The sequence below is a fragment of the Notamacropus eugenii genome, chromosome 7 (genome assembly GCF_028372415.1).
Source record: "Notamacropus eugenii isolate mMacEug1 chromosome 7, mMacEug1.pri_v2, whole genome shotgun sequence".
NCBI lineage: Eukaryota > Metazoa > Chordata > Mammalia > Diprotodontia > Macropodidae > Notamacropus > Notamacropus eugenii.
Window position 1 is genome coordinate 16,018,861 of NC_092878.1, and position 17,763 is coordinate 16,036,623.

Below are 17,763 nucleotides of genomic sequence, written 5' to 3' on the forward strand. Positions count from 1 at the left end.
AGAAGGGAAGGGAAGGGAAAGAAAAAGAAGGGAAGGGAAGGGAAGGGAAGGGAAGGGAAGGGAAGGGAAGGGAAGGGAAGGGAGGGAATCAAACTAGTGAAACCCAAGTTAACTGGGCATTTTCTAGCCATCCAAATTTAAATTCCTCTGGAAAAGAAGGAAGGGGAGGGGGAGAAAGGTAGGCGAGGAGGACCTGAGTTACCCACCTAGCTGGGTCTCCATTCAGATGGCATAGTCTTCTTTGGCAAGGAATGATGTACCCAACATCTGTGAGTAGACAGAGCTGCCTGAATGGGGACTAACCTAGGTGGATAACTCAGTTATTCTTTCTCCCTTTTCCCTTCCTTCTCCTCTCCAAGAAAGGGAAATTTGGATGGTCAGAAGATGCCCAGTTAAGTGGTGTTTTACTGACTAAATTCTTTTGCTTCCCTTCCCTTCCCTTCCTTTCCCTTCCCCCTCCCTTGCCTTCCCTTTTCTTTCCCTTCCCTTGCCTTCCACTTCCCTTCCCATTCCCTTCCACTTCCCTTCCCTTCCATTCCCTTCCCCTTCCCTTCCCTACCTTTCACAAAATCTTAAACCTTCTACACTCTGAAGTTCGTACACTGGAGGACACTAGCTCCCTGCCCAAGGCCTGGCTTATGCACCCTCCTAGCTTAAGAGTGGTTATCAATAGTAACTGTTGCTGTTTCCCTCCCAGCCTGAAGTTGGTTTTTTTTTTCTATATACAGAACACAATTGGCCCAAAAAATTCTTCTCTGATTGAAGTGTGATGAATATTTTCCAATTTAAAAGGAAAGGCAATTTGAGGGGCAAAAATCATGCTAACTGAATAGATCAATACAGGGAGATAAAGAAAGGATGCACTCTGGAATAAAGGAAACTAAAATGAATTAATTTCAGATCCTTAAATTTATATGACATTTAGTACGATAAAAACTGGTCCAACAAAGGGTCACAGTAACTGTGAAAACGTTTATAATTCTCTCAAAGTCTGGCATCCATTTCAGTGGAGACAAAGGGAATGACAATATGATTATATGATCTCCCCCATCATTTTTATTTTAAGGAAAATGATCTCTATACTATTTGTCCCAAATGAGGTAATTTTGATTACTAGATGATGTAAGTCTGTGAATAACACTTTCCAAACCTTTAAATGCTATATAAATGCCAGAATTTGTTGATGTTTGTTATTTTTGTTATCTTTTGTTACCTCTTTTTGCTGTATTTTGCCCTTTTCCCTCTAGAATCAAAGGATATTGATAATATCATCCCCATCAATATGTTTTTATTAGTGTTGTAAAATAATTTCTGATAATTTCGGATAATTTAATCATGACACATTTAACTTTATCTCAGAAGAACTTGATTGTGATATATAATTTTTGCCTTGAAGACCAACAAAGTAATCCAAATAAGCACTAGTAATAGATCTTTTCTCAAATTGTGCACTGATAATTAGACTCTACAGATAACACATAATCATAGCCAAAGGGATAAGAAAACAAATGCAAGACATTCCGTGCTCGGAATTGTAGGGACAAATAGGGGAAGTGTAAGGTCTACTTTCATTTAATTCTGTCTGAATGGGTGAAAAACACTCAGCAATGACATCTACAACCTCTATACTCTTTGCTGCCTCCTGCATTGCCTTTTTTTCAACCTTAAAAAAATAGAGTTTACATTCCATGTGGAACTTCAGGATGAACACAGTCACTAAACCAATTGCTATTTCAATTAATCCATTTGTACCACATGAAAGATAAAGATGTATGAGGAGAGATGTATATTTCTGCGGGCATGATTTCAAATCATTATGGTGCATTGCTCAGGCATTAAATTTTTAGAGTAAGATACATATATATAATTTATTTATTTATTATAAATACTAATTGAATTAATAATATGCTTACAACGAATAACAACAAATTATATGTTAATTTATTTAGAAACAAATTTTGTATATAGGATATACATATAAATATATAGACATATACTTACAAATATATATACACACATACACACACACAAATAAAGAAACTAGAACTGTATGTAACATGTTAGCAGCCATTGAACGGAGGTTCACTAAAATGCGTAGAACATGGAACTGCTAATTACAAAGCTCTTACAAATTCCACCTAGAACTCACATAAAGATTTTTAAATCTTCTCAGGGAAACTTTCATCTCTTTGTTTCTCAACGTATAGATAGCTGGATTCAAGAGAGGTGTGATGACTGAGAAAAACACAGCAAGAAATTTGTCCACTGATGTTATGTTAAGTGGCCACACATAGATGAAGATGCAGGGCCCAAAGAATAACACCACCACTGTGATATGAGCAGTGCAAGTGGAGAGTGCCTTGGATGCCCCATCTTTGGAGTAATGACAGACTGTGAGAAGGATATAAGAATAGGAGACAAGTAAGACAATAAAGCATGTCAGAGTAAGAATACCACTATCAGAATTCATCAAGATTCCCAGGGAATGGGAATCAATGCAGGCAAGCTCAATCACCAATGGGATGTCACAGAAGAAACTGTTCACTACTCTAGGGCCACAGAAAGGCAATTCCACAATCACAATTAATTGACTTATAGAGTGTATAAATCCAATAGTCCATGAGATCGTTACAAGCCAAATGCATCTTCTTTGGCTCATGATAGTTGTGTAGTGAAGTGGCTTGCATATGGCTACATAACGGTCATAGGCCATGGTCACAAGCAGCGTCATCTCGCACCCTCCAGCAAAATGCACAAAAAGGATCTGACACATGCAGCCCCCAAAGGAGATGGTTTTGTTTTCCTTGAGCAAGTCTGTGATCATCTTTGGAGTAGTGACTAAAGAAAGCCACAAATCAACAAAAGAGAGGTTGGACAACAGAAAGTACATGGGGGAATGGAGATGAGAGTCAGTGATAACTAAAATCACAATAAAGATATTACCTAAGACAGTTATCAGATAGAGCACCAACATGGAAATGAAAAAGAAAATCTGAAGTTCCCATGAATCACAGAGTCCCAGTAGCACAAACTCAGACACTGTAGAATGATTTACTTCAGCCATTTATTCAAGTCTTTACTATAAAGCCTACTAGGAAAAAGTGAGAAAAATAGTTATTAGAATGTAAAAGAGCTTAATTCTCTGCCTTTAATGCTCAAATAAATACTCTCCCACATAAATATGAGGCCACATCTTATATTCATTTAACCAGTCTTGCAACTAAGTAGATAGATAGATAGATAGATAGATAGATAGATAGATAGATAGATAGATAGATAGATAGATAGATAGATGGATAGATGGATGGATGGATGGATGGATGGATGGATGGATGGATGGATGGATGGATGGATGGATGGATAGATGGATAGATAAATAGATAGATATTACAACATGGGTTGAGTGATTAAGGGTACCTATTTGAGATGCACATGCCCCAATGGAAAAGGGACATCTGGTCAAAAGGGTATATGGAATATTTGAAAAAAAAATAACTACATTATCCTATTGAAATATCTGAAAAATAATTTCATTTATTGAAAAAATTTAAAGATGGAGAGAGAATATGAAAGAGATGGAGGTAGGCTGGAAAGGGAGGACATGTTTAAAAAAGAAGAAACAGCTGAAGAAAATCTGATTAAAACTAAATGAATGAGGTCTAGACAAGAAGTCCTATTCATAATGAGCCAGAAAAAAAGTCAAAAACCAATTTCAACAAATGAAAGATGATATAATTGATTTCCTACAATAACCAGAAGATCTAAATTATAATTCAACCAGTTAAGTTAAATGTTTGGCATAAACTGGGAAAATAATATTCCATTCTTAATTTTTAAAAATGGTCCATTATACTTTCAGTAGATTTTTTTAAAATTATCCCTGTGAATCAGGTTTATCAATTCTATTCTCAATCAAATGCAAGGCAAAAAAGAGACTGGAAGCTGAACATCATGTGCAGATATTTGTTTCAAAAATTATACTGAAAATAAAACTGTGGTTGAATAAGACATAAAATCATGGTTCACAGTAATTTATTTAAGTGCATTTTAAGACAGATTTACAAGTGTTGTTATATTAAAAGCATGTGCTAACAAACCACCATTTATTTTATTTTCATTAAATTAAATTTAGCATCAAATTTAAATCCAGATACTTTAATTTTATGAATAATTATATTTATTTGTCTTATGCATTACAAGTTCTAGAACTTATTTCCTTTCATACTGAATTAGGGTTATGTGTAAGTTTGCTAAAAGTCAAGGGGTACTAAAAAAGCCAAGAAGACTTTAAAAAAAAAAAGTTGAAAAATCTGAGGGAAAATATGTCTCAAATATTCCACCAATATTTAACATTCCATGATTTTGTGAATCCAAGTGAAGAAAAATAATTAAAGTCAACTATCAGATTTAGTAAGAAATGCTAAAAAACAAAAAAAAAGATTGCTATGTAGAACCAAAGCAAATGACTTTATCTAACATCTTAATCAGAGAACTCTAAAATGCAGTCTGAGATTTCAGCATGGTAATAGTTTATCCACCTCTCTGGCTCATAGTAGGCACTTAACATAATCATTACCTGAATGACCAAAATCCAGACCCTGAAATGATCCAGAAAGATGTTCTATGTGTGACTAATCAATAACTAAAAGAAATCACTAAATGGAAATCCATTTTATTGACCTAATTCAGAAGCGGTTTGGTACAACTAGAAAGTTTCAGAAAGAGAGGAGTTCAAAACTTGCACTCTATTACTTACTATTTATGTGACATTGGCTTGGTCCAATGAAATTGGAAATTTTTATTTCTTTAGCTGTAAAACGATACAGATAGAATAAATAATCTTAAGTTTGCTTCAAGTCTAAATTATAGGACCTTATGACAATATCGTGACTTGGGAGAGAAGCAGAAGCTGCACATTAATTGCCCAATGAAACAGATTAAACTTTTTCATTTAAAAACAGACACTATTCAGTACCCTAAGATGTAATAATTACGTATTTTCACAGTAGAAAAACTTGTGAGACATTATGCCAAGTCATTTAACATATCAATGCTTCAGGAAAGCTCTAAGACTAAAAACTGCAGGCAAGTGCCCAACTTTACTATTGTTTAGGAGGGGGATTTCCAGCACCAATTAAATCACAGGTGGTCTGGACCAAAAGGAAAAGAAAAAGCTGCCTAAGCATCCACAGAGGAAGATACACTAAGCTCAATCATTTCTTCCTTAGCTATTGGAACCCTTTACCTTCCTTTCTTCATTATTAATATTGCCTGCTTTTTGCACCGTTACCACTAATAACCTTTCTTTCTTAAGTCCTGTGTCAGAGGTGGGAACCTGTAGCCTGGAGAACACATGTGGCCTTCTAGGTACTTGGGTGTGGTTTTCTGACTGAGTCCAAGTTTTACAGAACAAATCACTTTGTTAAGGAGATTTATTCTTTGAAATTTGGATTCAGTGAAAGGATTGTACTTGAGGATCTAGAGGACCTCAAGGCCATAAGAGTGATTTAAATCATGCATTCTACAAATTCATTCAAGTGAAAATCTTCAGCCCTTAGCACAGTATCTGGTACATATTAAGTGATTAATAATTGTCTAGTGAGTGATTGATTGAAATTTTCTTAACTCTTATGAAGAGTACTGGAAAATTATGTCATCCCTGTTCATTAAATTATTAATAAGCTCCTTAGGTCATAAAGATAAAGAGCAAAATGACCATTGAAATATTTTGCATGATTTCTCAAGATAAAAGGCAGAAAGATTTTCAGACTCGCTCATCTAGTGTCTTAGCTAGTTCTTCAGTCTTTTGTTGAAGTGAGATGAAAAATTCAAATTTCACAGGATTAAAGTAGTTCAGTCTTAGATTTTAAGTTTGATTATCATTTGAAATTAGCTTCTTTCCATTAGAAGAGAGTTCCTTCGGGAAAAGTGGGGGGAATTTGCACTGATTGAAGAGGAAATGTTTGTACATTGAGACTTCAAAACTCACTAAAAACATATTCTCCATTTAATATAAATTTGAAGTAAATTTTTATGTTAAAATAAATGTTGTGAGGTCATGTACCCATGGACATAAATCCCCTGAGAGAAAGAAATTACTTTGCAAGCAAATATTTATTATATGAGGTATAAGGGGTTTTCATAATGAAAAACTACTGAATAGTGGCATTTTTTGAGATGGAAGAAATCAGAGATTTTTTTTTATAAGGAATTTTAATGGAAATTCTCCAAATCCTCCTTTGGCAGACATGGAAACTAAGACCTAGAGAAGTGATGGGATTTGCCCAATATGACATAGAAAGCAGTGGGACTAGTCCTCAAATTCAGTTTTCCTTTGTTAAACCTTTGTTTAACCTTGGCTCTTTCTGGCGAAGTTCATTGTTTCACCCCCAAAGATAATAGGCAATACTTCCAACAAGTGTAGTCAAAAATTGTGTGTCCCACCTTTACAAAAAAAAAGAATATCTGTAGAAAATTAATATAGAAATGGATTTTAGAGAAGCAATGCTTCACTTAAGAAAACTTATTGTTTTCTAGTTGTTTGGGGGATCCTACTACTTATGATTTGTAACACTTAATTATTGATATTTCCTCCTTAAAACAAGTTCCTGAGATATGTTGCTGTTCAGCACAGCAGGTGCCACACAGTAGGCACTGAACAAATGCTTACTGATTAAATGTTGCTAAAATTTCATAATAGTATTTTCTAACTCCATTTCCAGTCATCAAGTCAGAAAAAAAATCTAAACTCATACTACTGTGGATTTTGAATATTGAAATATTGGAAATAATTGGAAATATTTTTCAATAATTGAAATCCATACAACTAAGTTCCGCGAAAATATTCCCTCACTAAGATCTTTCTTTACTTTGGGTTTCTTTAATGGATACACACACATATGGCTGAGTAAAATTTTGTTTTTGTTTTCATTTTCATACCGATTCTAAGACAGGAAAAATGGAGAAATCAGAAAGAAAACAAGAAGAAACTGGAAGGGATTTTTTTTCCTTTAGTTTATACAGCACTTTCCAGATACAAAGGATTAAGTCAAGCTAAAATAGAATTTTTAATGTAATTTTAGTTTTATGTGTTTAATTTTAATATATGCAATAAAACAAGACTTTATATAAGATAGCATAATAAAAAATATGATTGTACGTGAAACTGCAAATCCATTATGTACAACTTGATGTTCCTTTTAAGCACGTAATAAAATTATCATGTAAATTTATTTCTTTTTATTTTTTCTTCCATTCTCCCCACCACCACTACTCTCAAGATAGATAGCATTAGAAAGAATTTATTAAAAACTTGGAGGTGATATGGTAGGACAGAATGAGGTTTGGATGGAGGTAAACATGGTCACAGTTCTTATTCTGACTCTTTTACTAAATGGCTATATGACAATTATTATCTTTTGTCTTAAATTCCTGCATTCATAATATGAAGGTGGAGATAAAAAGAGAATGGAAGAACTTAAGATCTCCTAGGTCTAAAAAATCTGATTCTGTGAACTTATGCTATATTTTCAAATATACTGGATCCTGTGGGGTTACACAAAATAAATTTACTCTCAAAAAGATCAATAATTTCCTCCGGTTTTCTTTCACTGCTTTCTTTATTGGATTGATTAAAACTCTAATAATGAAAGCCACAAGATGAATCTGCCTTCTTAATACTGGAGAGACTAGATAAGTCCCATTGAGGGGATGAGTCTCTTTGTGCTTCCTGGCATGATTAATTTTACATGTGAGTACAAGCAAAATTCTACCTCTCCCCACTCCCAACACCCTAAAAAAATAGCAAAGTAGAAAAATCAAAGAAAACAAAAATGAGCTTAACCTTTCTTCTGTTTTCTGAGACAGAAGATTATGTTCAATATTCTAAAACTCCATCCTATGTCCCTGTTAAGTGAGGCTTTTGCCTCTTTCCTATCAGCTATGTAAATGCCATATGTTGATATTAACAAATTGCATTATTATAAGGTAGAGAAAAGGGAAATAACTATAGAGGTAGAAAAATAACAGAAATGACTTACCATATGCAGTCCCTGTACAATTAGTGATTTTTCATTTGGATATAAGTTTGTGAAGAGTGATGGGCATCTAGTGTTGCTTAGTAGAGAACATGATCTTTGACTGAGCACTCTTTTTGGTGTATAATATTTTATATTCACTTCAGGGAAGTAGTGTAGTCCCTGTGGTAAATCAGGAACTTCCCACATTGAGTTTTGTGCAGAGCAGGGCAAAAGGTTCATGGAAAAGACTAATCTTCTGTAGTCCTCTGGGACCTCTTTTTGTCTAAGGCTCCTTAGGATGAGATTATTATCTGACAAATCATCTCTCAAAATTCAAGACCAAGAACAACTAAACGTAAATAGAAAGCCCCTAAATAAGCAAACTTCTAAGAAGTCTTTCCCTGAATGTTTTCTTCAGTATTTTGTCCTTGGAATGTACTTCCTCCACGTTTTCCATTTGCTAGAATCTTTCTCTTCATTCAAGGTACCTTTCAGATGCAATCTCTTTCAGGAAGACTCTCCTGATCATCACCCCCTTTCAACAAAAGTTGAAATAAGTGTTTCTTTTCTAAAATTCCCAATATTACCATTAAGAGTGTTTTATGCTTCTCAGTTTCTACTTGAAGCATGCATGTCATATTCCTTTATCCAACTTATATTGTAAGATCTTTGAGGGTAGTAACTCCAAAGTTGTTATTTCTTTCATACTTATATCCTTAGTGTCCAGCATGAAACTCTGTTCATAGTGTTGATATTATTTGAGAGCTGTCATTGAAATATGATGTTGTGACATATATGACTGCAAAGGATTGAGAAGATCATATGTTACAGATTTTATACCAGCGAGGTAAATCGACAGTTTCTAACAGGTAAACCTGCCTATGAATTGATAATCAGTCATATGCCAATTTTGACTTAGAGATCATAGGACAGTTTGTGTCTAAAAATTCCCTATAATCCCCTGAGTACAAATAGTTTAGATAGGGAGTATAGAGGAGCAAACAATATAGACAGCAAGATAATGACAAGATAATTGTTTAGGTCATGTTTAATTTGAGGTGATGACTTCAACAAATCTTGAAATTAGGCACAAATAAGATTTGAGCTCCATTAAAGAAAGAGCAACAATATATGTCAATATTTCAAATAGATGTTGACCAGCTTTTGGGTGGCAACAAATCTGCTCTTTATGGAAATTCATGATTATTACTCCTGAGATGTCTTTTCACAGAATTTTTTCAGCATATGTCAGCAGGTGCGTTCTGGAGCAGCATTATTTCCCGGAAAGAGACGAAGTAAGAGGGAGAGAAAACTGATTCCTGAGAAGCAACCAGTTAAGGAAAAATAACAAAAAACAAAAACAAAACAAACCTCAGGCCTCTGTACGTACAGATGATCTTGCGAGTTATGGATGGGGTTAATAACAAGCGCTGTCCTTCACATAGATGATTTGGCCAGTCAGCCAATAAGCATTTATTTAGCACTGTGAATCAGGTGCTATGCTAAGTGGTAGAGATACAAAAAAAAAAAAAATTAAAACATAAATCTCTGCCGTCAAGGTGCTCATATTCTAATAGGGATGATAAAATGAAAATATCTAGACAAATAAAAAAGATGTGCTAGAATAAATGGAAAGTAATGCAAAAGAGAAATACATTAGCAACTAGGAAACCAGGAAAGGCCCCCTACAGAAGGTTGTCTTTGAAATGAGCCTTGAAGGAACTGAAGGAAACTAAAAATTGGAAGTCAGGGAATAGAGTATTCCAGGACTGAGGGGAAGCCAGTGGCCAGGAAAAGAGATGGAATATGAACGGTCCTTGTGTTGTGTTTGTCCTTCACTCTCAAAGGGGACCATGACATCAAGATGATGATCTGACTTGCAGTTGACTTTCACTTGAGTGACACAGGGCTGCGCAAGGCAACCAATCTCACTTTCTTCTCCAGAGTCCATGAAATGTCCTCTGTGAGGAAGAATTGCAAGTAGGCCAAGGTTGCTGAATCCTCGCTTGACTGAATAAAGGAGAATGAGGTGGCAAAAGACTAGAATGATAACAAGGAATAAGACTATGAAAAAATTACAATGCTAAATTGATGACATTATATTTGACTCTGAAAGTCAAAAGAAGCTCTGAGCAGAGGCAGAATGTGGGGGAGTGACAAGGTTAGAACAGCATTTCAGAAAAATCTTAACTGAGTGAATTAGCATGGGCAGAGACTTGAGGCAGTGCAGACAGTAAGAAGGTTATATCAGTAATCCAGTAATCAAGGTAAGAAATGATGATAGAACTAGGTTGATGACTGTGAGTCGAGTGAACTATACCTATAAGAGTGATGTTATGAAGAAAGAAATGACAAGATTTGAGTACATTACAAATGCATGCTATCCAACCTGAAGTGGACCCTTACTATATCAAGGCATTTCTGTTTTATTTTTTCCTAACTGATACTATGTTTCATTCCTCACAGATCTTCTCAAACTTCTCTGTGTGCCCACTCCAACTCTTCCTCCATCTCTCTCAGCTGAGGAACTTGCCACTGGCTCTGATGAACAAACTAAGGCCATTCAATGTGAGTTACCTCTTTCTAATTCTCCTCATCTCAAAAATTCAACATCATTTCCCACTCTCTCCTTTCCTCCTCAGTCTCTAATAATGAGATGGCCTTCCTCTCTGCCAAAGCCAGTCTCTCTACAGGTACCCTTGATCCCGTTTCTTACCATCCTTCCTAGTAGATTGAATCCTCAATCATCTCCCCCTCAGATCTTCAACCTCTACCTATCAACTGTTAACTTCTTTAGTATCTTCAAACACACCCATCTCCTTCATTCAAAAAAAGAAAGAAAAATCATTAGATTTTACTATGCTCTTTGTCAGTCCTCCCTTTCTCAGACAAATACCTTGAAAACAACTGTCAATGTTTGCCACTTTCAGTTACTTTCTCTTCACCTCAATCATTTGCAATTTGATGTTTGACTTCAAAACTCAAATGAAACTGCACTTTCAAAAGTAACCAATAATTTCTCAATTGCCAAATCTGATGATCTTTTCTCATTCTTATATTTTTGCCAAGCTAATGGATTTGATGCTGTGGGCTACATTCTTTTGGATACTCTTCCTTTGTGGAATTTCTACTCAATTGACCATTAGTAAGTGTTTGTAACAGATTGGTTCACCCAGATTTGTGGTATTACAGAGACCCAAAAGAAGATTGAGAAGAGGCAGGAGTAGACACTTTTAAATTTCAAAATCACAGAGAATGATTTAATTAATTCATATTTCGTTCTAAAAATTATTTGATTTCTGCTTTGGGGAGGATGTATATTTAGGTTTTTAATTTAAAGATATATATTATGCAATGGTAGTTAGTTTTTCTCCAAATTTACTGATGACAAGGAAGAAGAAAATGTGATATGAATGTTATCAAATAGACTTTAAATTCTTTTTTTTTTTTTTTGCCAGAACTTTTATGGGGAAAACTGCCCTTAAGCTCAACACTAGACATCTCTTTACTTATGACTAAAGGGAGAAAATAATTAGTCCTCTTAAACTAGGATTGTGTGCAAGGAAGAAGAAAATATTGAGAAACACTGCCACTACATATTTAGTGACATAATCACTCCTATACCATCCCAACAAAGTTCCATGCACTGTAATCAAATATATGTGAAAGCACTTGATAAATTTTATTCTTTCTGGTAGTGTTGATATTTTCTTTTACCACAATTAACACCTTGATACTGGCACATATGGATAGAACCATAGTCAATTGGATAGTTTGCCAGCCTCAGAGACTCAAGATTTGGGTTCAAGGCAGTCTCTTCAGCCACCATGATGAGGTCAATCCTGCTCCAGGGCCACAAGCTATCCATCACGCAGATCAAGTACAACCGCGAGGGAGACCTGCTCTTCGCTGTGGCCAAGGACCCCATTGTCAATGTATGATACTAGGTAAACGGAGAAAGGTTGGGCACCTACACAGGGCACACTGGAGCTGTGTGGTGTGTGGATGCTCATTGGGACACCAAACATGTCCTTACCGACTCTGCCCACAACAGCTGCCGCCTCTGGCACTGTGAGACAGGGAAGCAGCTGGCTTTGCTGAAGACCAACTCATCTGTCCGTATAGGTGAATTTGACTTTGGAGGCAACATCATCAAATTCTCCACGGACAAGCAGATGGGATACCAGTGCTTTGTCAGTTTCTTTGATCTTCGAGACCCCAGCCAGATGGATAGCAATGAACCACACATGAAGATGTCCTGTAATGCTGATGCCAAGATCACAAGTGCCATGTGGGGACCCTTGGGGGAGTGCATCATTGCTGGCCATGAAAATGGGGAACTGAACCAGTACAGTGCTAAGTCTGGTGAAGTGATGGTGAATGTTAAGGAGCACTCGAGGCAGATCAATGACATCCAGACGTCTCGAGACATGACAATATTGGTCACTACTTCTAAGGACAATACTGCCAAGCTCTTTGACTCCACAACCCTTGAGCACTAAAAAACATTCAGAATGGAGCGACCTGTCAACTCAGCTGCTCTTTCTCCCATCTACGACCACATCGTTCTGGGTGGTGGGCAGGAGGCCATAGGTGTAACCACAACCTCTACCAAAATTGACAAGTTTGAGGCCAGGTTTTTCCACTTTACCTTTGAAGAGGAATTTAGAAGAGTCAAGGGTCACTTTGACCCCATCAACAGTGTTGCTTTCCATCGTGATGGCAAGAGCTACAGCAGTGGTGGGGAGAATGGCTATGTCTGAATTCACTATTTCGATCCACAATACTTCGAGTTTGAGTTTGAGGAGTAAGGAGTCAGAACTGGAGTCTCCTGAACCTCCTACTCCCTGATTAATGAGTTTGTGGACACTAAACCAAATGGAATAGTAAAAAAAAAAGATTTGAATTCAAATCTTACCTGTACTGACTTTGTGTCACTGTGAAAGTCAATATGCCACTCAGAGATATATCACATATCAGAAAGAAAAACAAAGAATAAGATGTGGTTTGCACAATAGTTGTTGATTTGAATTGTTAGAGGTTGTTCTCCACACCCATAAAATCATAGTTTTAGTGGAGATGGAGATGGAGATGGAGATGATGCAGCAACAAAATCTGGAAGAGCTAGTTGTGCCCTTTATACATGAAATTATTAAAATAACAGTTAAAATACAAACAATACAACAATAATTAAAATGAAACTTTTATGTAGCATGTGGTAATTTCATGGTTAATTATAGTATGGTATAAGATAAAAAGCACTGGAAGTCACAAGACCTAGGTTTGAATTTCCGTTATTTCACCCTCTAACTGGGTATAATCTTTGCAAGTCACTTAACCTCTAGATCTCAGTTCTCTAATCTGTGAAATTAAAAGTTTGGATTTGATTGAAGCCCCTTTCAGTTGCAAATATATGATATTAAATCTGTATTATTTGATATTATTATAACTTTGGGTAAACATAAGCTTGCAACGGTAATTTAACATTACCTGTACACTGGTAAAGTATGTTACATCTGGCAGCAAAATAAATACCTAAAAATTAAGAATCAGGTAAGCTACTAGATGTGGGGATGGAGCAGAAGGTGGGAGAAGTGGAATTGTGCTTCTTTCACACTGTGGCGCTACCCTGACTGAAATCTCCTTTTGTTTGACATGAGGTAGACAACTTCACTATACTTTTCAAGTCTATTAAGAATTTTTCTGAGGGGAATGCTGACCAATCAGGTAATTATTTATTGAACCCCCAATGTGTCCAAATACTGTACATAGTTTTGTGGTGAACCTAATATATTCTTTGCTCTCAAGACTAGTTTGACTGACTGGAGAGATAAGGTGAACACAAAAGTTATAATGAGGCACCAGTTATGAATTTGATATGTTGCACTTAATAGAGGAAACTAATAATTCAGTAAAAGAAAGTGATATAAATGTGGACTAAAGGTGGTGAATAAACAGACTGTAAATGCAACCTAAGAGTTCATCAGGGACTCAAGATCTACTTTCAGAACAGAAGAGAAGCTATAATATTAATGTAATGTTAAAAGGAGTTAAAGATCTTCCCCACTTGTTAATAGGCCTGAGGTGGAGCTCATTAAGGGAAGTTTACTTAGGGGAGGCTTGTTTTGTAGGAAAGCCCACACCTTTTGCTAATTTCCAATAAGGCACTATTTCAGGAGGGTCATGATGCCCTTTACCTCTGAAAAGTGTATATACACTCTGAGGTGAGGTTTTGCTTTAGGGCTTATTCTTTAGAACAAGGTTCATGTGCCAGATGAGACTCTGGGTAGCTATTAAGGACAACTCCAACTTTGAAATCCCAGATTTTGACACTTCTCACTCTGATAACTATATATGTATGTAATGGTCAGACAGTTGCATCTGTCTGTTGATCTGTGATGTATGTATTGTTTATAGTCAAACAGTTAGTATCCTTGTCAGTCTTTATTTCTCTGATTGTATTTTGTCTGTTTAATATATTCATTGTAATAAAAGGAGATTGTTGACCCCTCAAAAGTTGCCTTCCTTTTAAAAAAAAAACAGGTCTAAGAACCTCTGCTAGCAGGTCATCCTGGATGTGTTATGCTGTTTGCCGCTATAGAACCTTCTCAAAGTGACAAAGTAAACAAAAATATTAAAAGTATAACTAAATAAAATAACCATGATCATCATAATAAGCTCCCTCTTTGTTTAGTGGCATCATTTTTTAATAGTTAGAATTAATAATTTGGCATATGAATCAAAGCTAGCCAAATAAAATCCTATTCTCTCTTTCCCTAGATAAATATAGTGTTCTGCTAGGTCAACCATCAGATAAAGAACTGGACCTTGAATCAGCAAAAACTGAGTTCAAATCCAGCCTCAGATACTTAGCAATGCAACTCAGGACAAGACAATTCACAAGACTCTATTTCTTCATATATAAAGGGGAGAGTAATAAGAGTACCTACCTCCTAGTGCTTTTATGAGGTTAAAATGATATATTTGTAAAGTGCTTTGCAAATCTTAAAATGCTTTATAACTGATGTTGCCTCTTTGTCTAGCCTTTGATTTTTATTCTTGGAACATTTTCTTTTAAAATTTCAATTCTGCCTTGTTTCTTCCATGTCCTTCCCAGGAGTCTAATTTACAGTGTTAAAAAAAAAAATGACCCCAAGCCCATAAGAGAACTGAAATGAAACAAAGTCCAATGATCACCAAATAAAAGCATGCACTGATGTATTGTCTGAGAAAAAGACTTGAAGGGGGGAAGCCAAGATGGCTGAGTAACAGCACGCACTTTTCAGAGTGTTGCCCCCAAGCCCAGCAAAATACCGGTAAAAATGGCTCTAAACAAATACTGGAGATGCAAAATCCACAGAATGATGGAGTGAAGCAAATCTCCATCCCCAAGGAGCCTGGAAGCTCGCCAGGAAGTGTTTATCCCGACACACAGGGACCAAAGCATAGAACAAAGTGGGTCACGCCAAGACAGACAGGACCTGAGCTGGCCTTGGGGAGATTAAATCTCTCATACCTGTAATGGTTTCCATATTTCATTACGCCAAAACACTGAGGATAAATTGGAAGGTCAGTAGGAAAAACCTGTGAAAACCAGCGCAGGAGAGTGGAGTTATCAGCCCCAGGACAGCAGAGGGGGAGGAAGCAGAATCCGCCTCAGTCACAGCAACAGCAGAGGCAACTGCAACCACTGTTTCTGGAGCTCTAGGCTCACAGATTGTGGGGGGAATCAATCGACTGACAGTACACTCCCTACCCCACTGGAAGCAGGCAACGACCTTCACAAAAAACTCGAAAGTCAAGTAAATGGCTGAGGAAATGAGCAAAAATCAGAAAAAGAATCAGACTATAGAAAGCTAATTTGGTGATAAGGAGGACCAAAGCATGCAAACAGAAGAAAACAAAGTCAAAGCACCTCCATCAAAAGCCTCCAAGAAAAATAAAAATTAATCTCAGGCCATGGAAGAACTCAAAAAGGATTTTGAAAATCACATAAGAGAAGTAGAGCAAAAATTGGAAAGAGAATTGAGTGATGCAAGAAAGTCATGAAAAAAGCGTCAACTGGTAAAGAAGACCCAAAAAATGCTGAAGCAAAGAAAACTTTAAAAAATAGACTTACTAAAATGGCAGAGATTCAAAAAGCTAATGAGTAGAAGAATATCTTAAAAAATAGAAATGACCAGATGGAAAAGAAGATTCAAAAGCTCACTGAAGAAGATAATTCCTTGAAGATTAAAATGGAGGGAGCCAAGATGGTGAAGTAATTGGTATCTCCCTCCCCTTGTTGACCTTGACCAGGCCAGAGATTATTTCCCAGGGAAAAAAAAAAACATGGAAAAGTTGGAACAGCAGAAGGGGTAAACAGACTCACAGCACGGGACCCTAGAAAGATCTCTAAGGAGAGTTCCTCTTGCTGTGGCCAAAGGCAAACAGTGCAGAGTCAGAGCTGTCCCAGACAGTCCCACTGGGTGAAGTTCCTGAACTCCAGCCAGCAACTGCCAACATCAGGACTGTAGGAGTGTCTCAGTAACCCAGTGGAATCTGGAAGACACTTCCTCAGGTTGCCTATGCTCTAGTTCTGCAGAGGAGCTTCCTGTGTCCAGACCAATCCTCCCCCACACTTAAGGAGCTACGTCCAGGGTCATTGCTGGGAAACCCAAAAAGACTTAAACAGTCTCTGCTTTCAAACATCAGTCAGTTTATCATCAGGTAAGCTGCAGAATTGAATATCTAGTTGAAAGAACCAGAGGTCAAAACACTCAAAACCTCAAATTTTAGGGACAAGAATGGTGGAACAGAGCTCCCTGTGCCACAGACACAGAGATCATCCTTAAAAGCCAGGAAAAGGCTTACTATCATGAATGAAAAGCAAAGCATAAAAGAAAAGACCATAGAATCTTTCTATGGGGACAAAGGACCAAAACACAAATAATCAAAGAGGTCAGCTGGTTGGAAGAACAAAGAGCTTCCTTGAAAGAGCTCAGGAACAATTTTAAAAGCAAAATTAGAGAAATAGAAGAAAAATTGACCAATGATTTTTAAAATATGAAGAAAAAGTTCACTAAAGAGAGCAGCTCCTTAAAAAGGAAAATTGGGCAAATAGAAAACGAAGCACAAAACCTAACTAGTGAAAATTACTCTTTAAAAGGAACAATTGGACAGACGGAAAAGGAGATGTAAAAGTTAATTAAAGAAAATAATTTGATAAGAAATAGAATTGAGCAAGTAGAAGCTAATGAATCTATGAGACATCAAGAACCAGTCAAACATAATGTAAAGACTGAAAAAATAGAAGAAAGTGTAAAATATCTAAATGAAAAAACAACTGGTCTGGAAAATGGATACAGGAGAAAGAAATCTAAGGATTGTTGGTCTACCAGAAAGCCATGATAAAAAAAAAAAAGCCTGGACAACCTCATTCAAGAAATCATCAAGGAAAATTGCCCAGAAATTCTAGATCCAGAAGGCAAAATAGTCATCAAAGAATTCACCATTCACCTCCTGAAACTGACCCTAAATAAAAAACACCAAGGAATATCGTTGCCATATTCCTGAACTATCAAGTGAAGGAGAAAATACTGCAGGCAGCGAGAAAGAAACAATTTAAATATCGAGGAACAACAGTCAGGATCACACAGGACCTTACAGCTTCTACATTAAAAGATTTAAGGAACTGGAATATGATATTATATAAAGAAAAGGAGCTGGGACTACAATCAAGGATTAATTAACCAGCAAAGTTGAG

General features: G+C 36.4%; 1 protein-coding gene and 1 pseudogene across 1 annotated transcript; one reads left to right on the forward strand and one right to left on the reverse strand.

Annotated features, from left to right (window-relative positions):
• LOC140513209 (eukaryotic translation initiation factor 3 subunit I pseudogene) overlaps positions 1-13,188 on the forward strand; it is a 39,780-nt pseudogene extending 26,592 nt beyond the window's left edge.
• On the reverse strand, positions 2,126-3,064 carry LOC140513210 (olfactory receptor 4K14-like). The gene has a single exon (XM_072622680.1). It carries the CDS (start codon positions 3,062-3,064, stop codon positions 2,126-2,128), a length of 939 nt encoding a protein of 312 aa, XP_072478781.1.
• Positions 13,189-17,763: the final 4,575 nt, after the last annotated feature.